Source organism: Rhagoletis pomonella, unplaced genomic scaffold (assembly GCF_013731165.1).
Source record: "Rhagoletis pomonella isolate Grant_MI unplaced genomic scaffold, Rhpom_1.0 Rhpom_scaffold_00001, whole genome shotgun sequence".
Classification (NCBI taxonomy): domain Eukaryota; kingdom Metazoa; phylum Arthropoda; class Insecta; order Diptera; family Tephritidae; genus Rhagoletis; species Rhagoletis pomonella.
The window spans coordinates 9,221,587-9,245,379 of record NW_023458555.1 but is presented as its reverse complement, the minus strand read 5'-3'; the positions used below and the strand labels follow the sequence as shown (position 1 = coordinate 9,245,379).

The following is a 23,793-nucleotide window of genomic DNA, read 5'->3' as shown; positions in this document are numbered from 1 at the left end:
CTAAAAATAAAAAGGGGACGCTATTAAAATGACGAGGAATGTATGTATCTCGTCAAGTCAAAGAATACAATTTATTAAGCGAAAATTAGCCATAGTTTTTTTTTGTGCTGTGGCTACCCTGCCAGCAACAGCTGCTTGCTTCGCTAGTGCGCCAACAGTGCCGCCCTTTAGTAGCTAGCAGCCCCACAAAGCTGCCGGTCGAACGTAATACCGGCGGAATAAAACGCTCTCATACGCTCAGCGGCTGCCGGTCGCGCGATTCACTTTCGATACTTATCGCTTCTTTCTAATTTATTTATTAAAGAGCTATTAGTTTTTAACGACAAACGGGAGCGGGAAAGCCAAAAGTGAACGCAAAAAATTTGGAATCAGAAGCCAATAGTCCGTGCACATAAATCACCTTGAAATAAAAAATGTGAGTGTAAAGAAGTAAAAAATTTATAAAAAATATTGCAGAGAAAGCCAAACGGACTTGAGGTGACAGTGAATGGTAGACAGTGTGTTTACGTCACAGTGTAAGTTGTTGTGAAACATGTATGTATGTATGGTATTAAACGCCTGCGATTGTTGGTGGATGTAAACAAAAATTTTCCAAAGAATAAATCGATATACCTACACGGGAATGGAAAAACGTTGTGCAAAGTAAATGTGTGATTCTATTCTATCTACATACATATCTCAAGGTCCGCTGCAATCGTACAAACGCACGCACACGTATGCATATACGAGTATGTACACGGGCACATAAGTACACACTTAATTATTTTCACATTGAATCATTCGCGTGCTCCCAGCTTTTGTTTTTGTTATTTGTAGCCCCTTGGCCCCCACCAAAAGTTTGCCGGTTCCGTAAATTCAAGTTCAAAGTGCTTGTGTGTGTGTGTAAATGTGTTGCGTTGACGAGAATTTCCACTTTCTCTGAGCATGAGAATGCATTAATGTCAAATTGATAACAGCTTGTCAGTGGGTAAGTAGATATTTAGGTACATACTTACATATATGTTTACATGTTGGCATGACAACGCTAGTTTAGCGATAAAGCGCGAGGAAGGCATTTTGTTTGCACCCTAAAACTAAAATAACTAACAAGCAGTGTAAAGCAAATTGATTGCAAAATATGCCAATATGTATGTATGTGATGAAAAAATTGTACATTGCTCTGACGAAGTAAAAGAATTTTGTTCAGTGTCTAAATACAGCTCTGTGTTAGTGTTGCATATTTTTGCCGTGAGATGGCGCTATTTATTTTAAACGTCGCTAATAGGCTACAGAGGGCGCGCGCTGCTGTGCCAGAATACGAGAGTAGCCTGATAAGTTTCTAACAAATTATCAAAAAGAAAAAAAACAGTTTTTTGAGTTTATCAGCTGACAGAGTTTGAGTCATATTCCTATTCTGATTGTGTAAGGACCGTTTTCTTCAGATGCTTTTAAAATTTATCTGCCCTTCAAACACATTGTTTGAGAACAAAATTTGACCACCAACTCAGAATCAACAAAATTTATGTTTAAAGGGCAGATACATTTTAAAGGCTACTTGAGAAAACGGCCTTTACGAAAGCAAATTTAGGTTTTCTGTGAAAACAGATAAAGAAAACTATTTACCAGTGTTCAAACAGTCTCAGATTAAAGGGGAACAAACATTCAAAGAAGAGCCGGGAGGAAGTTAATCCAATATCTAGCCTGTAATATCTTGTGACGTACGAACCCTTGTCCGAATCTCTTCGTACAGCTGCGAAAGATGTAGTTGGTTGCTGCCACCCTAGCAGGAACAACTGGTATTTCGAAGTGCGCTGTAGGCTGCTAAAAAGCCACCCTTCACTCAATAGCCACGGAAAGGAAAGAAAGGTAGGAAGACGTGAGTGTGAACGAAAATTTTATTAGAAAATAAAGTAGAAATCAAACGGCTTCAGGACTGGAGCTAATTCCTGCAGAAACGAAGATGGAAAATTGGTTACAGATTAAACTTTACATATCGTTGGTGCTACTGCAAAACGGTCTATGTCTATTAGTACCCGTGGCACTTAGATGGCCTCTTTCTTGCACCGGAATGCATCAGCAAATCGTTGTAACCTAATAAACAAATGACAAAACTGCCCACCTTTGGCTGATGAAGATGAACGATTGCCAGAAGCGATCAGATAGGGGTAACAGATTAACCAAGCACCAGAGGTAATAAATGACATAGAAGTTTTTGCAGTGTCACCGACGATATGAAGGAATAACTTCTCATGCTTTAAAATAACGACATGTAGGTATGCCATCTACTACTTAGACTTGTACAACCCATACCAATGCCAACCAGGTGATAACTGCGACCACGCGGCTTAAGAAAAACAAAGTCCCTGTAGCCGACGGAAAACCGGCAGAGCTGTTCAAAACTGGCGGTGAAGTGCTGACTAACCAGTCGGATGTTAATGGGAAAATGGACGGATGAATACATGCCCGAATAATTTCAGAATACTCAAACTTTCTCAACTGGGAAAACGCTTTACAAGTCGACACAAACAAGCTGCTCTACGAAGCCAAAACTAAATTTGCGATCCTTGCTAAACTAATAGGCTATACAGAGCGACGTTCAGCGCAACTTCAGCTTATGAAGATATGTACCATTAACATTGTCGGCCTAAAAACCAAATTCATACATGCCGCATCCTCCGTTTTAGAGTGGGAGGCAAAAGTTGGCAGGAGACATTGTACCTCTGGCAATACACATACATGTTACAGTTAGAAGATACAACTTTAAAGTAGTGAAGGACTTTGTTTGCTTAGGGTCCAGCATTAACTCCTCCAATAATGTCAGCCTGGAGATAAAGCGAAGGATAACTCGTCCAAATAGATGCTACTTTCAACTCCGGAGGCAATTAAAAAGCAGAGCCTTTTCATGACGAACAAAAAACTACCTCTATAAATCGCTTATCATGGCTATTCATTTATATTTGGGGCTTTCTAGAGAAGTACTCCACACAAGATCTAGAGCCCTGTTTATGGGGGCTCCGGGTACCGAAGAAGAGGGAATAAAAGTACAGAAAACCCTGTTTACATTTAGAGACGTTTTTTTAGGCTCAGCACATACCGAAAAATGATTGTAGAGCCAATTGAGATACGGAAGTGAACAGTGGAAACAGATTACATGGTTCGTGTATACTTCCTGACCAAAATCAAGGAAAAAGGGTACCGAAAGCGCATGAAAATTGAACATTGGATCCTATTTGAATATTTAGTTTGTGGCTGATGAATGATCTATAGTCACATCCAAGCGAAACTATATACAAGAAAGTACATAAAATCTTAACAATCGGCACAAAGGCATAAAGGCACTGTCAGGAAAACCCAGACCCGACGTTGCGGGGCATCCATATTAGAAGGCTAGGCGAGTTAAACAAAGCACGTCAGTCGTTTCTCTACTGCGCCAACTAATGCCAATTGGAAATGCCAAGTGCAGCCAAGTCCTTCTCTATTTGGTCTTTCCATCGCAGTGGGAGCCTTCCTCTGAAACGAAAACTAACAGGAAACAGAAGAGCAAGGGGTATACTCTACATATATTGCGAATCGAGACTCAATACGATTCGTAAGGCGACACTGACTAATACATATTCATAGGGCCAAGTAGTCGAATCCGAATTACTTGCTTTTCGAATCGCAATACAGAGTAGACCTCCAGCTTTTTTTGACGATGTTTAGCTTTAACGAGGAGCAGGAGTACGATACTAGGAGAATATGAGTTCCCATTCCATTAAAATTCACAAAGTACTCACATTTAACAATCATGAGGTTTGGCTTTAACATAGCCATAAGAGGCTTAGGGTACCAAAAGGGCCCCTAATTGGTTTTGAGCCACAAGTATTTCGCCAACTTATACTGTAATACCCCAAAGTATGAAATGAATTTGTAAAAACATAAAATAAGAAATCACTTTAAATGGCAAGCGAGTGCCGTGTGTTATGCTTCATAGTTCAATTTTTGTATTGGAATTTTGTTAAATGGCTTTAATGCCCCTTTATGCCACCCAAATTACTGAAGGCCCAGTAGAGGATAAATTTAAAATGCGCGAACGCACGGTTGTAATAACAATTGCACAGGACTTTTTCACAATAAATATTTTATTGCAGCAGCTGTTAGCCTATCTGCTTTATGACGTTGACCACTCCATTTAACGGACCAGGTTACCAATTGTTTACATCTGTTCCAGATTTAATGCCTCTGGGCAAGCGGTAATGTACAGTTTATAAGGACCTGTGCACAAGCGTACAAATGAAAAGAAAATAAACACATTGCCAAATCAATCTTGTAACCATTTACGGAATTTTATTACCTTGATATGTTGCCAAAACAATTTTACTGCTCTGCGATTTCCAGCATGCTTGTCGGTGTTGTTGTTAGGGTTTTTCTTTATTTTTATTTGGGCCTCTTATTTTCCAATTCGCACAATTTTTTCACTTCATTTATCATGGCTGGCACACACACATACTCCGGCACACACCCATATGTACATAGGCAGACAAATTAAGTTAAATCCGTGGCGATTGGAAGCTTGGCAGCTGATGCTTCTCCTTTTCGTTCACTCTCTCTGTGAAAATGAGGTCTGCGAAGATGAGTAAAGGTATGCATTATACATGTGTGTTTGTAGCAGACAAGAAACAATAAATAGTTTAAGGTAAAGACAAGGGTAAAGTAAAATAAAAAAATAATGATAGAATTTATGTTAAACATAAAAATTTACATTTATACGTATAAGAATAAAAATAAAGAAAATAAAAAGAAAAAAATCAGTCTTCTGTCAAACGTCTCGGCCTCTGATCGACTTCACCGCGTCGAGAACATGGCAATGTGAAGTGGCAGACATCAGCGCAGATGTATTTTCTAAACCAATTGATTGCCTTTTGATCAAGGACGGAGAAACCGAATTGAAGACGGATAAAACGTTCGTTCGTGACTGGTTTGACGTGCACGGAAGAACTAAAACAAAGGCCTTACGTAGCATCAGGCATTGCAAGGAAGGTTTGACGTTGAGACAGGATAGCTGAGAATTTTCTCGCTCGACTCGAAATCCTGTCCAAATAAGCAGCTCTTCGTTGCCTTGAAGTAAGATTCCATCTCCCAATCATTTCGTACTGCTGCGAAAGGCTCGACCGTCGACCATGCAGAAACACTGGACTTCGAAAAGTGCAGCCAAAGGAAAAAGACCAATAAAACTCTGAGTGAGAAGAGCTTGAGATGCTGGCAAACAGGAATGCAGTTTGAAAATCTTAAAAAGTTCAAAATAAGTTAAAGACCGTGGTTGATCTCTGCAAGAACGAGGATTTGGTTTGAGTAGATTAGTATATTAGGGAACGGATAGAAACGTGGTTTAGCCGATCACATCGGAGGCGTAGAGGCGGTGGAACGCATGTAGTTGCTATTAAGCGTAATGTGGTCTGATGAATAAATTTTCGAAGCTTGGAATCTCAGTCATCTTTGTATATTCCGCTAATTACCTCTTCTCTTCTTTAGGCCTTTCATTAACCAACTTTATTGTCTTTATTAGTGTGGCTTTAGTAAAAGTGACCAGAAATATTAGCACCGTCTTTGCGAAACCTTCGAGTTTGGAAAAGAAAAGGCTGATGCATCATGATGTTAGAAAGCATGAAACTGGCCCGTAAACGCATAATTTTTTAACAGAAGGAGGCAACGAGGTGGGGCTATTAGTGAGCGAGGACAAGACTAATGGCGTTTTCTTTTCTACAAATGTTGCCTTTGCATTGCCCTATTCCTAGCATTTGCGCGTAGAGGCACTGAGACAATTTTTAGTAGAAAATAAAACGCCATAAGTTAGACCTCACAGCACGTAGAGAAACATTTAGTATTGCTCAATTTTTTTGTTACTTTTGGCGTTGTAATTTTGTAGTTGTAGAGGATGCTGTAGGCTTTCCTAAATAGTAAAAGCAAAAAATACCGATTAAGTCGTTTCTGTTCAAAATATCAGGAAAGCCATTAGTGTCGATTTTTATTTAAATTTTTTTATAAAATGAGTACATATTTTGTCCGAAAAAAATCTACCTACTTTTGTGGGACGATGGCCGAAAAAAAGTCAGATCCAGATACTCCTACATTAGGTGTCAACAAAACTTGTGACTAAATACTTTTGGACATAAAATATCAATAAGAACAAATTTACACGATTTTTTCAATTATGTTTGTACTTTATTTAACACTACATTTTTATTCACAATGTCTGCTGTGGTCGAATTCGAAAAACCGTCTGTGAAGTTCAGAAAAAAGTGTATTTAAAGTAATATGAGAATATTTATATAGAAAATCTTGTAAAGAAACAAACACCCGATTTGTAATTTTTATCAATAAATATTTTTCAACGCAGGGAAGTTATCACATTATTACATTCACTCATATATATATATGTATGTATATGTATACACGAATATTGGTCAGTGAGCTCTCACCCACTTTGCGTTCTGCGCCGCCTTCTTTTTATCTTACTGATTACACATACTTCGCTAAGTCCTCTTTGCCTTTTGACATATTGGCTTCAATTCGAACGTTTTTTTTTGGCAACAATCTAGACCAGTGATGCAAACATACATACATACCGTCAAACATACTAAGCCACCTGAGTGGCTAAAAAATTGCATTTTTTGTTCGCAGCTTACATATATGTATGTATGTATGTAGGTAGTAGTTATGCAAGTGTGTCTGTATTAAGGTAAGTCTGTCTTTTGTCTCGGTCGATATGCAAGTTTTGGGGGGGGTGTTTGCACAAACATATGCACATTTTCGTGTATGCACAATTACGTGTACTACTTCATGCACCATTTTTTCTTCAGCGCTGGAAATTGCTGTTCGACAAAAACTCTTTTTTTTTTTTGCGAAAATGTAAGTCATCACTCGCCAAACAAAGAATGAAAATTTACTTTTAAAGGCTACGCGAAGCTGCATTGTACGTTTGATGTGTATGTATGTGTGCGCTTCATTGTGGAAAATGCCAAAAAAACCGAAATGTGTTCGGTATGCAATGATGGCACCACATGTTACCGAACTTTTAACATTTTTCATTCAAAGTTGACTAGGTGGTTGGTTAGTAGGTGTAGATAGTATTAACATATGTACATAGTACTTACATGAATACTAAAAAAAAAAAACGCTTGCCACAAACATACCTAAATTGGCGCTAAAGTGTAGGTATATATTTGATTTCCTAATTCGATGTCTGATATTTTCGACTTCTTTATCGTATTTACATATAGTCTGTAAAAATTTTGCAATAAATTGTCACTAACAATAAAACTGCAATGTATGTATGTATGTACATAGATTCAGATTCCCTCCATAGCATATATGTATGTATGTAGTAGGATTTTCTATTTTCCCCTTTACATCGTCCATTTATTGGCCTTTGTTCGTCTGCTATCTTTGTTGTTGCTAATTCTTTCCTTTTCTAATTGCGTCAATTAATTTGCGGTCATTTGCTTAGTATGAACATTGAAACGAATAAAACATGTGTGTGAGCATTAGGATGGGTCGCAAATGGGTTTGTAAATTGCTCTATTAGTATTTTTTCTTTCCAAGAATAAAAGGCATTCAAATCGGGTCATATATGCACATCAATATAAGCAGCTTTGAAGGCATTAGGCATTAGGCAGGGTCGCAAACAAGTTTGTAATTCTTTCTCCCAGTATGACAGCTCACCAAACGAGAATTTTAGCTTCATAACATCTTCCTTTGTGATTCGATTTCAAAGCATCATACAAATAATATAAAAAATTGCATTTTTGTATTGGGTTGAGTTCCTTCTTTCACCAGCAAAATGTCTTATAGGCAGCACCAAAAAATCGCTTCTCCAGGATAAAGTGCTTTCAAATCGGGTCATATGTATGCACAAATAGAAAGCTTAGAAGAAAATAAATTTTTTCATTATTTTAATTATTATTAAAAATATTTTTTTTTTTGCTTAGAGACCGACCCGGTCTTATGTAAAAACTTATACTAATGCAAATGCACATAGTGGTTTTGCCGCACAGAATCACACACCATTCACACATTCACCCCACAAAATTTCGCCATGAATGTCTTTTAATTGTTTGTTGTAGAAAAGTTGATTTGTGATTGACGGACAAATGATTGGTCTTGCCTACAAACTAAGGTGTATGTATATGTATTCATGTTTGTACACACATCTATATATATCACACATGTATAGTATTTTTGTATGCTATAGTGGTTTGTTGTTGTGGGGTTACTCAAAGGTTGCCCACAAATTAATTTGCAACATCTGCAATTAGTATTGAATGAGTGATGGTTTTGCGGTTAACTATGTGAAAATAATATTGTATCTATATGTATGAACCGACGTACATTCCTACATACATACCCGATGACAAAATTTAAAATGTTTTTAAAATAATTGCTTTACAATGACGGCTGCTTTTGCAAATTTAGAAATGTGTGGTTCGGAGGGAAAGACATTCAATAGGAATTTAATAGGAGGTGTTAAATAGTAAGTAATAAATAGTCTGTAGGAAGCACTAGGGAGTAAGTAGCAGATATATTCAAATATGATTTCTTACCTTGCATGTTTGTCAAAAAGGCAGATTCCTGGTATGGACCTGTATTCGGGTTTCTTTGGAAGTATTCACTAGTCACCGATTGAGAAAACAGCAATTTTTTGACAAATTTCATTTTCTTCATGAAATGAATCTTATCTGTTAACGCTGTTCCCCTGGAGAGCAGCCATTTTCAAATTCAATTCCTCTTAAATCTCTTTCGCCTGACATTAGGAGACAAATTTAAATTATGTAATTAAAAAATTAGGTTAAATTTAATTTTCCAAATATGAGGCAACCCTTCTAAATATCTGAAATTAAGCCTTTCCAAACCCATTTCGATATCCATACTTTAAAAATTAATTTAACTTAATAAACAACTTGAATTTAAAATTTTGAAACAGCTGGCAACCTTTCTATAAAATATATTCAAATTAAAACCTTTTTTAATTTCTTTCGTCCGACACCCACCTTTTTAAACGTCAAACCCAATTTATTCAATAATTTAAATCGGTTTTAATAAAGCTTTCTTAAAGCTATTTAGAGTTTTGCCCGCGAGCAGGCCGGTGCCCACCACCGATTTAAAATAAATGTTATATACAATATATTAATGCTATGTATCCATTGTGATATTTAATGAAGATTTAGCCCTCTGACGAGGTTTAACATAAACCTTTTGAAATTTACAATATAAAATTAAATCTGGAAAGGCAGTAGATTTAAGATAAATCTTCAACCACAAATTCACATGCCAATAGTCAGTTGCGGACATTTATATCTAGTCTATTAAAAAAGCATGTATTTTTGTATTTTTAGGCGTTTTTATATTTTGGTTAGTTTTAAAGGAAAATTATTAATATTTACATAACTTTGGTTGTAATAAATTAAGAAGATATTATTTTAAAACTTAAAAATTCAGAAAAATTTTTTCAAACATCATACATATTTACCACGAATAAGAAATATTTTCTGACCAAAGTTTTCAACAATATCTTTAATTTGATAGCCATATTGCGATGTTTGAGATGTTTGTCTATAATCGAAAATAAGTGGCAACCTTACACTATTATCCTAAGGGATAACATTTTGTATATAGGGAAAGCATTGTTTAAGAACCTTCTCTTGGTGCCCATAAATAGTAATATTTTACTTTTTTTTTCTAAACAAAAAATTAAATAAACATGCGATTCAAAACAGGTGGCAACCCCATTAAAAATATTTTTGAATTAGGAATCTTTAAAATTTGTAGCTAATTTTGATAGGTGGCAACCTTATACGAGTCTTCTCGGAGATAATGCCTATTCAGGTAACCTTAAAATCAAAAACATTATCTGTGTACAAAATTTCATCAAAATCTTTAGAGCCGTTTCCGATAACCCTATGGATATAAATATACCCCTTTTGAGAGATTTATATAGACATATATATTTGATTTAGCAACTGGGTTTATTACATCTTAATAGATAAATTTCTCAATGGAGACATGTATTTAGTATAATACTCAAATTATATTTATTGAAATATTACAAAATGAATCTCTAACGAAAGGGGTATAAGAAAGCTTTATTTCGAAACTAATTTCGATGGGGGTGTCATCTTTTTAAAGAAATAAAATTATATTTTTCGACTTCACAGAATAAAAAACATATAACGGAATTCAAGCGGGCGGAGCTGTGGACAAAAGCTCGTTGGGTCATAAAGACGAATTCATGAAATCACATAGACAAACTTGCTTAAACTCTTAAAAAAAATGTTGACCAAATAAAAATGCATACATATGTACATATGTACACAGGTATATGCATTGCATGTGTAAATACGTATTCATGTACGCAAATATGCGCTGTGCATAAGCTCCATACATATAATAAAATTGAAAGCCCAGCCCAAAAAAACAAATGAAATAACCAAACAAAAGACTCGCAAGACCTGCCGAACTGGTCAACCAATAATTTTGGGGTAGCCTAAATTGAGGGTTCTTGCATCTTTAATCCGCATTGTTAAAATTGCACTCGAACACATTGAGCTGTGTGATGGCTGCCAAATGCATACAAATAATCAAATGGATATGCAATTTATTGCTACACACACATGCACGCACGCACATACATACATACATACATACATACATACATACATACATACATACATACATATGCATCGAGCATCTCTCCGGGGTGATGTGCCGCATAAAATATTTATGTATTCCATATGCATATTCAAATGTATTCATGCCACGCTCGATGCAACATTTGGGGCATGCTACATACACACATACATACATACATACATGTTTATTGTTGACTTTATTTTATAAAGCTTTGCTGTTGGTGTTGTTCTTGTTGCATTTACATTGCCCATAAATATATGGCAAAGTCACATAAAGTAACAAATGCTCGCACAAACTTGGTGCGTATACATACATACATATGTACATATATGCATGTGTGCGTGGCCTATAGATGCAGTAAATTTGCCACCACATGCCACAAACGCACTATGACTGCGAAATATTGCCAGAGCGGCCGGCTGTCCATCAGGCCGGTGCGACAAGAAATCACAAATGAATGTTTCAACTGCTCATGTGGCTGTGCTTTGTTGCTGCTGTTGCAAGTTGCAATCAACAATGGTAGTGTGCAACCAACAGACGCATACACACTGCGCTACATATATATGTATGTACATACTGCTGCCGAAATTCGTTCGAGTGTCTATTTGTAGGCACCTGCCAATAAAGTGCCGTTATATCTTTTGATTGTTCTGAGATGCAACAATAAACTGCACACACACACACACACACACACACACACACACGTGCATTCGGAAACATGCATGTATGCAGGCAAACAAATTGCATGGATTTGCTCCGCTAGAGTTCTCCTCGCATATTCTGTTGCTAAAATCCAGCCAAATGTATTTGCTTGCAAGCGCGCATTTGTTTTCAGCCTCCGTTATTTTTTTTTTTGTTCCAAAACTATAGTATTTTCGTTCACAATTGCTTGCTACTTTTTCTATCGCATCCACTGTGACTGGCGTTTGTGGCGACCGAATTGCTTGCTGCTGCTTGGTGAACAAATAAATGGAGTGCAATTCAGATTCATTTCGGTTTTAGTTTGGGATCCATTTTTATTGCATATGCTCTACATAATAGTCAATGAGCGATGCTGCTGCTTTGCAAATAGATATGAATATCTACATAGTTTTTTATTGATATCTTTATTAACTTTTGTAACAAAGGAAATGAAAGTGCAATATTTGTATTGCGATTTTACGATTTTAGTTCAATACTTGACTCTGAAATCTTTCTCTGTAATTTTTGGGATATTTATACATATATACCAATACATATTATGCTGATTATCCAGATGTTTTTCCTCCGCCAGCCGTTTTGGATTAAAAAGTCTTGATATTTCTTGATGCGGGAAATTTCGGGGGACAAAAATATTTCTCAGGACATGTTCAATGTCCTGATATCGATATACGAATGTGTATATCTCCAATATCATTTTTCTACTAGTAAATACTAGCTGTTGTTGCAAACTCTTTCTTCATAAAAATTTTTTTTAAGTTCGCCTTTTGGATAGATGGCAACTTTTCAAAAAGATTGCACTTTTTATTTGAAACCAATTTGATAGTAATTCGTTTAATTTGAGTTAAATTGAGTTGATTTGAGTTGAGTTAGGTTTTACTATTTAGATAGGTGACAACCCTATTAAAAATATTTCTAAATTAAAGATTTATCAAATACCTTTCGCTTGATAGCCAATATTTAGTTTAACTGATCAATTTATTTGAATTAAAAATTTCCAATTTAAATCAGAGTGCAGTCCTGTAATGGGATTTTGACAATCGCTACGCTTCATTTTCATCTACATGAAAAGAAGTGCGGCCTACATGCAAAACGTCTCTGATTTTGCTAGACTTTTGTTGATACACCTTGGATCGCAACTTTTAACAGGCTCGCAGGATGTTTCCGGGACCTAGCAGTTAATATTCCCAGTGGCTGGGATAGGACCAAAGCTCAAGGTCTAAGTGTGCCCTTTGTCTTGGGCCAACCCTCTCAACCCAACCTATGCTTTACAAATGCGAAATTTATATGAAAAAAAGCGCTTTGTAAATCTTCTTTTCACACTCTAACCTGCTCGTTACATATGTAGTTTATACCGCATCGCACCTGATTTTGTATAGCAATTGCTAGTTACATACACAGAAACATATATATGCAGGTATTATGACAACCGCTCCTCTTATTACCTTTCGCATGCGTCAGTATCTCCGCATTGCATGCCGACAAATATTTCCATTGAATTTAAGTCAACGTTTTGGCCCGTTCGTTTAGGATTTAGGTTAGAAGTCATAAAGATTATATCAAACAAACAATAGTCACAACTTTAAGTTTGCCGCAGAGCAGGTGCTGTGACGACAACAAATCGCAACTTGCAAACTGCAAAAACGGCAAAGGGCAACCAGCACCCAAAAACCAACTACCGACAGACAGCCTCTGCAATGTGTGACCTTTGTGCGGCAAAAATTTTCAAGGCAAAATTGCACAAAAGCAAATTTGCATTTTCAATAATTCCCATCCTAGCAATTACAATTGCAAACACGTGCAAACAGCAGACCCACACACACACACACATACACTCGCACACACACAGATGCATGTACAGCCAAAAGGACAAGGGATAAATGCGCTAAAATGTCCTTAACAAATTTACGCACACAGTTTTCGATGGAGGCACACGTGCGTGTTTGTGTGTGTGTATGTGTGTATGGTTGGCGCGCTACGCACACCAATAAATAAAAAAGCAATTAAAACCATTGTCCGCTACAACATAAATTTCGTTCGCACAAATACCTATGTACCTGCTGTCAGTGCGCTTCGGTAATTTGTTATTTTTGTTTGTTTTTTGTCTGACCGGTTGGCATTACTGGCGTTGCATTGTTGCTGCTGCTGCCCAAAAATGTATGCAATTCAAAGGGCATGTAAAGCATTTAATTGTCCTGTACTGTCACAAACGGTCCGTGCCGGTCTGCTGCAGGTTGGTGGACAGACTCACATGCATGCAAGCATATGCATTAATGTGTATGTATGTATGTATGTACAAGTACCTGCGTGCATCCGCTTTCATCGCACATTGCTCATACGCCCTGGAGGTCATACCACAAAACGATTTTGGGCATGTGGAACTGATGCCAATGCTGATACTGCCGTTTAAGTTTAAATTGTTATAATATTTCTTGAATGTATAGACAATATTCAACTTTGTCAAGACGGGCATTATGAGCGCGTTTACATATGGACAGGAAATAGTTGAAATACCTACTGAGGCTCAATAAATTTGTTTAAGGGCACCGATCCTGCAACGGCTGCGATACCAACGAGTTTTTTTTTTGTGGAAGCTGCTGATAAGGAATTATTTGATCATTTCCTACGCCAATTTCGTGGTCTGCAGTCGGAACGACTGGAACCACTAGGACCACACTTTTCCACCAGTCTGGCAGAGTGAACTCATGGAGCTCTACAATCTCCTTTTCGAATATGAATTGGTTCAGTTGGTTAGTAGTTGGCTATTCTTTCTTTTCTCTTTGCAAAGGAACCCCGGTTAATGAAGTTGCCTTCCCCCGACACTCGCAGGCAGAGTGAACTCCGAATTGGAAACTATGCCTTCGAGTGAATGTAGGATACACTTCACACAAGCTCTCATAAGCTAACCTAAGCTTATGTTCTTGATATCATTAAAAATCAAGATAATAATTATTTTCTCTTCCTGATTATTCGCACTTTGGCGAATAAATTAAAAATTATAATTTATTTCTGATGAAATAAAAGAGTTATGGCTTTATTTATAAAAAAATAAAAGAAATAAAAGAAGGTTTATTAACTGAAAAATTTATAAAAACGTCTTTACTTTTTATGAATAAGGCCATTCGATTTTAGTTTTTCATTTTTTAATTATTTCAAACTAATGAAGTTTACATAAAGCGTGTGTGAGAATATAACCGAGAGAGCGGGTAGAGGTCCGTATTCGTGAGGGCGTAGTGTAGTGAACGGTTGCAATTAAGATCTTTGCGTGCCTACGAGGCAATCGAAAACGAGTTACTAATACACAGAAAAAAAGGTAATTTACGTGTGTATATAAATTCATACAATTCCAGTAATTGTTTTAAATAAGTACTTTAAAGAGGTACGCGTAAACGCATTTCGTCCTTTAAGGTAGGACTTGTAGACTTTCTGTTTAATTTCCTTGAGATGGAACTTTTACTGGTGTTAATATCCTTTGAGATAGTGCGTAGCAATTGTGCGATCAAGTTCTTCGATGTTGAACTTTTGCTTTTTTCTTGGATACTGAACTTGCCGAGTTTCTGTCCTTTGAGATAGGACTTTGAGTTTGGTTGAAATTCCACCCTCCGGCAGTTACAACAGTGTTTACGGATGTTGGCATCTTTTCGTGATTGTTGATATTTATAGATCAAATTCTGGGAAGCAGGATGATACAAGTATATCTAGGTGCAGCGCTATCTCTTCGCATATAGGGCCCGGCAGTAATTGGTTTACTGATTTGTGATAAAAAAAGAGGAGGAAGGCTGCCGAGTCAAGCAAAATTAGACGATAGATAAACGAGGCAGCAGTAACGGTCTAGGACTAAAGTCAAGCAAAATGATACTTACATAAGGTTCCACCAGTAGTGATATATACCAATTATTGAAAGTAAGATCAACGAATCTGCGAAATATATGGGACTCATACTGGATACGAACTTAAACTAGGCAATTAGCACATTTTAGTGTCCAAAAAGCTACATCAGCCATGTACACTAATAGTGGTAAGGTCTTTTATATTGGCAACGCGAATTATGGGAAGGAAAAGAGAAAAAGGGCCTATTGGTTCCCAAATAAAATCTTTCGGTGCCTGCTGACGCTATACGGTTTTCTATATACTGACGCTATAAGGCTTCCTATTGACTCGGAACAACTAGAACTACAACATTTTCTCCGTCTAGAAAGCTGTTGCTCCCAAGCGAATCTTGCGGATTTAAGTATATACGGGAAGCGTAGAGTGTCAATTAATTCACGTGTTTTTATACCATCAGGCAGCTTTAAAAGCCTTAAATTCTGTTAAACGTAACTCAGATGTACGACTCAGAGAGCCTGGGCTGTACAAATCGAAGACCTTCAAGCATGGTTTAATCTTAAGCCTTAGACTGATAACAAATGAAAACACTTATCTACTATATGGTAAAAAGCCTCGATTGAGGCCAAGCTGCCGATAACGAAGCCATCTGTGTCTATACTGACGAATTACAGATGGGCTGCGTTGCAGGGTCAGGGGTCTACCCCGAGGGGCCTGGTGCCAATCGGTTCCTGCCGCTGGAAAAACCATGCTAGCATATTTCAGGCTGAAGTTCTGGGCATATGTGAAGCCTGTAGCATACTAAATAATAGTGGTACCAGGAAGGAAAGGGCATTTCATTTCCTAGTCTGACTTCCTTAAGAAATAACACTTTCTGGAAACAGATAATGAATCAGCTAACGGATAATCCTTGAAGCAAATTTAGGTCTTGGCGAATGCGAACCCTGTAACTAAAATTCGGTAAAACACAGGTTTGCTCCTTGGTCCACAAAACCGCCAAAAAATGTGATTTGCTTTCTATTAGCGAAAGAAAAACCTTTACCTAGCGTCTTCCCCAGAATAGTGGCACATTTATTATTTGTCATGGCAGATCCTTTGACTCGTTGTGGTGTCGGCAATGAGTACCCCAAACCAAGTATTGCGTGCGCATTGATTGTCACGATAATGGAAAAGTGAAAAAAAGAAACTTTTCTAATTTCCACACATTGTCGAAAGACTATTTAGAAATTGATTGGTTGCGACGCAAGGGAAGGGAAAGCAATGTGTTGCCAACGTACGAGTAGTTTTGCGAGCGAGTAAGTGGAGGGTAAGTACCACGTGCCACACTTCGTCACGATTTCAATGCCAAAAAGTGGCTTACTAACTTATCTACTAAAAATGTAGCAGAGTTGCGCATCGCGAGCAGAGGATTGTGTGGCGCACAAAAATCAAACGCAATGAAGCGTAAAAAGCGCTAAACACCTGAATGCAAATACGTACATATATATATATATATATGTATGTACATCGCCACCTATACACACACACACTCAATGTGACTTTGTCAAACACAGCCATGCCCCACCAAGCATTTAGTTTATTTCCGTTTTTAACGACTTTCTTTTTTTTTGCGCTGATATTTATTCAATTTCACGTTAATCCTTCGTTTGGGAAATCAATGCCTATTGGCGGCAAAAAAAAAAATTGCGCTCTAAATCGGATATATATATATAAGCATGATAATGGGAATGGAAAATAAGTTTAAATCTAACTAAAATTTGGCATATTTTTAGCACCAAACGGGGGTTAGGGTAGTTGTAGCTCCACCGCTAATGGATACCTACTTCAACTGAAATGATGACGTAAATTTCTCCGACTCGGAATGCGAGTTTTCATGCGTGCCACAACAAAACAGCTTTTATGCTCATCTTTCGGAAAATCCGCTCAAAATGTTTTCACCTCAACCATATTTGACATACGTTTTTTTTTTTTGTTTGCCAAATTATATTTATTTTTGGTCTACCAGTGTGTGCGTGTTTATGTGCTCATAATGTCACACACTTCATTCAACTTTTGATTGCCACCATTCACTATTTTCTCTATGATATTTCCAAAATACGAGTACTCCTTTGGTGGGTGGACTTATCGTTTTATTTTTGAGGTTTTACCTATGCTACCGCAGAATTTTCATCTTTTTTTATTCAGTTAGGTAATCCGTCTGCTTGCATGGTGGCTTGGGAGTTTGTAAATAAATTACATCCAGAACAAAAAGAAGTTGGCAAATTTTGATTTTGCGTAAAATTATTTATCAAATTTTAGCAACCTTGTTTATACTGGTATATATGTATGTATAATATTATCTATTTGGTATTATAATATATATATTTGGTTTGACGTGTAATCGTAAACGGCGAAATAGATGAACTTCCAAAGACTAAAACACAAATTTCATTTTCTGCGATGTATTCGGGATCCAAGTATGTCAAGTTCGATCGTACCTGGATCTAAAAGCAATATAGTACTGTTGGACTCGCTCTTGAGCAGGAGAAAATTTTGTATGTGCAATCAATAGATTACCATCGCCCAAGTGAGGTAAGGGTCATCCAGAAGGTCAGAAAAATCAGCGCAGTTACCACGCACTTCCCTTAAGGAAATTTACTCTGGGGAATGACTCCTCACTACTCATAGTCCAGTGTCCTGCCTCATCGCTCAAGTAACCCTCTGTAGCGAGATTCCTAGCGAGGATTCATGACACCTTCTACGTTTTCGCAGAAAGCAATCTCCAGAAACTCTTTTCACCTTTCCCATTTCGGACTTGTAAATTCCTAGTCCAACCTTATTAAGTTCCCAGTAAGTCTGCTCGACGCCCTCAACTTAGACAGCTGTGGCGTTCACAAAATGGGGAATCTGCTACATAGATCAAGGACAAAAGTAAATTCAACCGGGAGCCCAGATGGTCGCTGAGGTAGTAAAGGATTTACATAGGCAAAACATTTACACGAGATCGATACGCTAGGCTGACTTGGTTTCAATAAAAATTATGTAAGTCTCTGATTTCCGTTCAGACTGTGTACTTCTATTAGTGCAGTGTTGGGTTTTATTATTCCACTACATAGGAAATTAAAACGAACGAAATTTGGATTTTACATTGTCCTGCCTGCAACTTCGCCTTTTCGTTTACTGCTTACTGCGGTTTGCTTACGAGTGTAATAACTTTGAGTTACCTTGAAATTTGCGGCGATGAATGTGCCATTAAGCAAGTCTAAGCGACAGTTGCAAATTTTCGTTTACATGCTTTTAGACAATAAATTAATTAGCTTTTTCAAACACTCAAAGAAAGAAGATTTTCATAATTTAAAAATTTGCTTGGGTAAATTTTTACATAAAAAGACTTTTAAAGATTATTCAGAAAACTTGCTTATTTCAAAAACCCAAAAACCAAAAAAGTATTTCTCCCCTACGAGGTATCTAAAAGCGCTCACCCGCTATTAATTTTTTTTACTAAACTAAACCGAATCACATGACAATGAACATTTTCGTGCGGTGTACCCTAAATTCATTCGTTCATAAAGAAATTTGCCTAAATGCTTTCAAACGATTTATCATTTCGCGCATTACTCATTTGATGATGCGGCAGGCAGGCGGGGTCGGTCGCATACGCCTATTACCGCCTCTAACGCCTCTGCTGCTGCTGTTTTTACCTGCCTCGTTTGCAAACTCGCACCGCCGCTGTTCACGTTTGAAGCCACTTATTTGAGTTAAATTGTAAAATCCCACAAATCCGCTGAATGAAAACGCTTCAAAGTTTGGCTGAGTAGCCCATGCCATGCCGTCGGAGTATACTTGCATACGTACGTCACACAAAAGTCGAACGAGTAGTCTCCATGACGACCACACCTAAGCCACTTCCGCTGCGTTGGGTGTTGGTGCGCTTTGTTATTTCGATAAATCATTGAAGCGTTCAGCTTGAAAAAGCTGCGCTTGGTGACAACAAAAACGCTGCCGTTCGAACATTTAGCCAACAGTTGGCGCGCTGCCGCAGTCTTAGATCGACAGTGCAATTTTCGGTGGAGTTCGCTACTCTGCCACATTCATTGCGCCACCAAAGCAAAGTTCTCCTTTAAAGTGTTCGGTTGAATATTTTTAATTTTTAGTACGTCATCGAACAATTTCTGCTGCCTGCTTCCCGCTTCCTTGGTGGGTGTCAGCGTGACGAAGTGGCATTTAGAGGTTTTAACTAAGACGCGTTTGCGCTCCAATTTGTGGTTTCAACTGCACGTACGTGTGGAGGGTGTGAGTGTGTTTCCTTGTGTATTTGTGTGTGTGTGTGTGCGTGTGCGTGTGTGTATGCACTTGTGCATTGCCTGTGTATGTATTCTAAACTTTCACTTGACTTCTACTTGCAGGTGCATTGTTGTTGTGGTTGTTGTTGCCCCTCTTGACGGTATAAAATTTGGCTGCAGCGAGACATTTCCGTGAGAATGGACTCACCAACACCGCCAATTGTAATCGACGATCCGAACGGTTCAGCAATGGACGCTTGCTTTACGGCATTCGATAAGGACGGGTGAGTGTTCAAAAAAAAAAAAAAGGAAAAGAAACTTTGAACCAAGAAAATGCTGTAAGAATTTAGTGAAAATTTTATTGATGTTGGAGCAGAGTTTGAAAAATTGTATTGCATTGAAAGTGTGGAAAAAGCTTTAAAATATGCGGGCAATAAATCTGGTGGCGTAAAATTTGTAGCTTTTTTTTTTAATGACACGTACGTCGTTGGGATTGACAGTTGCAGTAAATTATATAACAGTGATTTTTGTGAGGGAAAAGTGGAAAATTAAAAGCGGATACCGAATTTTCAAAACAGTTGCCTTGCACTTTCTTCTTCGCACTAGCAAGATCTTTCGTAAAACTATTTGATAATTTTTTTTTAGTCTATTATTGTAATTAGAGGATTTATTTTCCAAGGCTGAACTTGGATAAAGTGTTCTGCGTCAGTCTAAAAAAGTGAATAATCTAAATGCCAATTGCTGGAGCAGGTTAAGCTCAAAACCCTTGTCTGATTCAAAAGATAGCCTGTGGATAAGAGGAAGTTCAAAATACTTAGCAGAATCCAGCGATTGACTGCGGAAATCGTATCAAGAACTCACGCTAGACCTCAGTTTTCGCTCACCGGACCATTGTAGCGTTTTCAAGCAGAGCTAAAAGTTATATTAGAGGCCGCTCGGAGGCTCTAAACATCCGCCCCTCCAGTGCGGCCTTTTGCTATTTACTCCCGAGCGCCAGGCTGCTATCAAATCTCTTAAACCTAAAGGAATGACGTTTAAAGTAGCTGACATCAAAATGCTCCTTGACTGTTGTATGGGTCCCTGGACACAGGGACATTGCCGACGAACTGACAAGGAGAGGTACGGAAAAATATCTGAAGTCAATTCTACTCAAAATGTAGGCATACCTTCAACCTAGGCGGTTTTTAGGGGATGGGGGTTGTATGTGTTCTGAAGTTTTTAGGTGTTTATCTGAAGTCATCCATTATCATACCGGACTACACGATAATTTTCCAGGCGGTAAGGTATATGAAGGAGCATGCATCCGCGAGTTCGTGGTTAGGTCACAAACTGTGGAGGATTGTAGTGGAGGAATAGCCCGAATTTCCAATAAATTCATCAATTTGAAATTATCCTAATATGGTTGCTAGGAAATAGGAAATGCAACGGAGGTTGAACTACTCAATAGCTGCAACGCCGTGAGACAATCACCAAGCTACGAAGGTGGCTAATATAAGTGGCCTAGTATTCCTTAGCACTGGTTTTAAACACCGAGCCAAGACACTTCAATATAAGCTTCGCAGACAATTGCGCCCATGTTTGTAGTCTGAAAGCTTGAATTCCGAACGGACAGTGACTTATCACAAACGGCACTATAGGGGAGGGCTGCAGCTATGAAAGCATAAGGACTTTGCTGTCGCAGAGTGACCACTGGTGGTCAGTGGCGCTACCGGCTGATCCCTGTTGGTGATTTATATTACCTGATTTAAGTCCTTGGTGTGGCAGTCTTACCTGCAATGGTATTATATTTAGCATGGCGGTAAGTTCCAGAGCGGGAGTGGTCCGATTTGCACCCTTTAATACCACTGAGAGCAGCCTGTTGTATGCGCTCTAGCTGCTAACTAGTGAAACTCTCTCTAGTCAATTCCACCAGACGAGAACTCCATTCAACATAATAGCCTTAACTGCGGTGGCATAGAGCCATGCAATTATTTTGGACGATAGACCACTTCCTCTGCCAATAAATAACCATAAAAAAATTGGACTGACGAAGATATTTCCTACACGATTCAGCTCACGAACAACCTGCCGTTGAGCTAAACTGTTTTGAAGTAAGAAAACTTAATGGAAAAACCAAATACATAAGTACTTATTAGATTATACCTAGGAAACCGGTTAATAAGCGATTGTATTTGATTAAGTTTTCATGAAAAATACATACAAAACTATTTAAGCTAGCCTCCCAAGTAAGCCCTTTTACTGTTCCAAATCTTGTGTGTGAAAAATTTAAATGTTTGAGAAATTAATTTGAGCAATTTACGATCATGTCGGACCTTATCGCTTCTTCATAAGGAAGACTACTTTTTTGTGTTTGTGTTGCTAAACACTTTTCTGTTAAAAGCAAACATTTAACTTGTTGTCTTTAATTTTGCCTGTACATAGATAGGTCTCTATACAAATATACGCACTTTTATATAAATGCACATGTTTGTCTATTATTTAAGTATGTATGCACGTTTGTATGCATGAACGTCTACTAAACTGCTATACTTTTCTGTTTGCTTTCGCAGCGATGACCGCCTAAGTTTAGCCGAATTTACGCTCATCTGTCGGGCGTTATTCCGCAACGACAAAGGACACATTTACGATGTGCCAGCGGATCGATTGCAGCAGATTTTCGAAGTATTCGATACGGACGGTGATGGCTATATTGATAGGGAGGAATTTAAATTTTGCTGGAATCGTTGGATAAAAACGGTGAGTCAGTAGATATATGTAACATCATTGTCTGATGCGTCGTGTTATCGTACTTACACATATCCTTCAGATACATATATATTCATGAACAGAAAAAAAATCAAATAAAATCAGTTTACACATACGAGTATGTATGTACGAGTATGTGTCGAGTAAATGGCATACATATATGAAAGTTTGCGAGTCACGCCTTAATTGAGTTATTTTCCTGCAAATTGTGTTGTTGGTGTGGGCTTCATTCTATTAACTACTGTGTAGCTGCGGCTGCATCGCTTTGTTGGCGTTAAAAATTCATAAATATGAAGCCGTTATAATATGTGGTTGTTAACAATTCGTTTTGCCATATTTTTTCTTCTACAATTTATGCAGCACTTTTCACTTTTTTGTTTTTTTTGCTGTTTCATTCTGCATTCGCAATTTCTGCGTATTATTCGATGCAGAGTGAAGAAAAAAGTGAATAATTGTGAAAAAAGAGCAACTTAACACTGAAATGTGAGTAATTGAATCCTGAAGGCGTCACATGTGTATGTATGTATGTATATCGCGTGAGTGCATATGTATGCATGTATGTATGTGTATAGCAGCAGCATTGAAGGCCGGTTGACATAAATCGCAATTTACATGCTGCTGTACGCATCAGAGGATAAATACAATTATAGGTGGATGTACATATGTGTGCTCATGCGTGTTTGTGTGTATGAGTGAGGTGTCCTTGAGCGTATGTGCTACATACGTACTTCTATATATGCATATGTATGTATGTACATTGCCAGTTCCAGGAATGGTTTTATTATTGGCCGATGAATATGCAAATTTTTCGAATATATGTCTTTAGGAGCAGCCACCGCTGGTCCGAGAAGGTTGTGTATGTGCATCAGGTGTTAAAAAATGTTCAGTTCGATATTAACAACTGAGTCTCTTCTGAAAGCAATTGTACGAATCCCACTGAATTAAATAGAACTAGGGAATAAGGTATGCCGGAACGGTAGAAATATCAAAAAAAAAACACGCCCAGTTTTCCCCCCTTTTCTAGTACACAGACGGCTTAAAACACCCGCAGGCACTGAAGCCAGTATCTTTGGATCCAGATTTAGGACCTTAGTTTCCATTGGTAAACTCCCAAGCGGAAATCCACGAAATAAGTCTGCCTGCAGAGATCAATCTTCAGCGAAAGTATTGCAATGAAACAAGCGACAGTCTAAACAATTACCCAATTCCTTGTGAAGGTGGGCATATCTGATCCTATATCGAAGTGGATCGAGAAAATGCATAGAAACAGAATAATAATATCATCCTCCATAATATCCTGCTGGTCTCAGATGCAAATAGAGCCACTCCTCAAGGGGGTTTTACATATATGTGCTAATATGGATGGTGGCGCTGATGGTCAGGAAACGAAGCAGTATATAAAAAACAGCTTGCGCAGGCGCTACAGGCGCAACTAAGTCATGTCGTACTCATGCGCTTAATGTGTGCAGTCAGATTCAAAGAGTCAGGCGTTGGAGAGCGCAGAAGCACAGTCACAGTGGTATTCTTGACTTGCTTATTGCAGCAGGGAAACAATCAGACTAAGTATATGCCTCCAACAATAGATTTCAGGAAAAACTTTCAGCTAAAATTTTCTTTT

General features: G+C 37.9%; 1 protein-coding gene across 2 annotated transcripts in view; it reads left to right on the top strand.

Annotated features, from left to right (window-relative positions):
• The window catches only part of LOC118738186, a 34,453-nt gene continuing 10,660 nt past the window's right edge, over positions 1 to 23,793 (top strand). Inside the window, exons 1-3 of one of the 2 annotated variants that reach the window (XM_036469113.1) lie at positions 1 to 415; positions 19,554 to 19,714; positions 21,980 to 22,166. In XM_036469113.1, the coding sequence (XP_036325006.1) occupies positions 19,629 to 19,714; positions 21,980 to 22,166 (273 nt within the window). In that variant the 5' untranslated portion in view covers positions 1 to 415; positions 19,554 to 19,628. Of the gene's footprint in view, positions 416 to 490; positions 516 to 19,553; positions 19,715 to 21,979; positions 22,167 to 23,793 lie in introns of those variants that run through there. The other variant, XM_036469121.1, reaches the window with a different exon arrangement.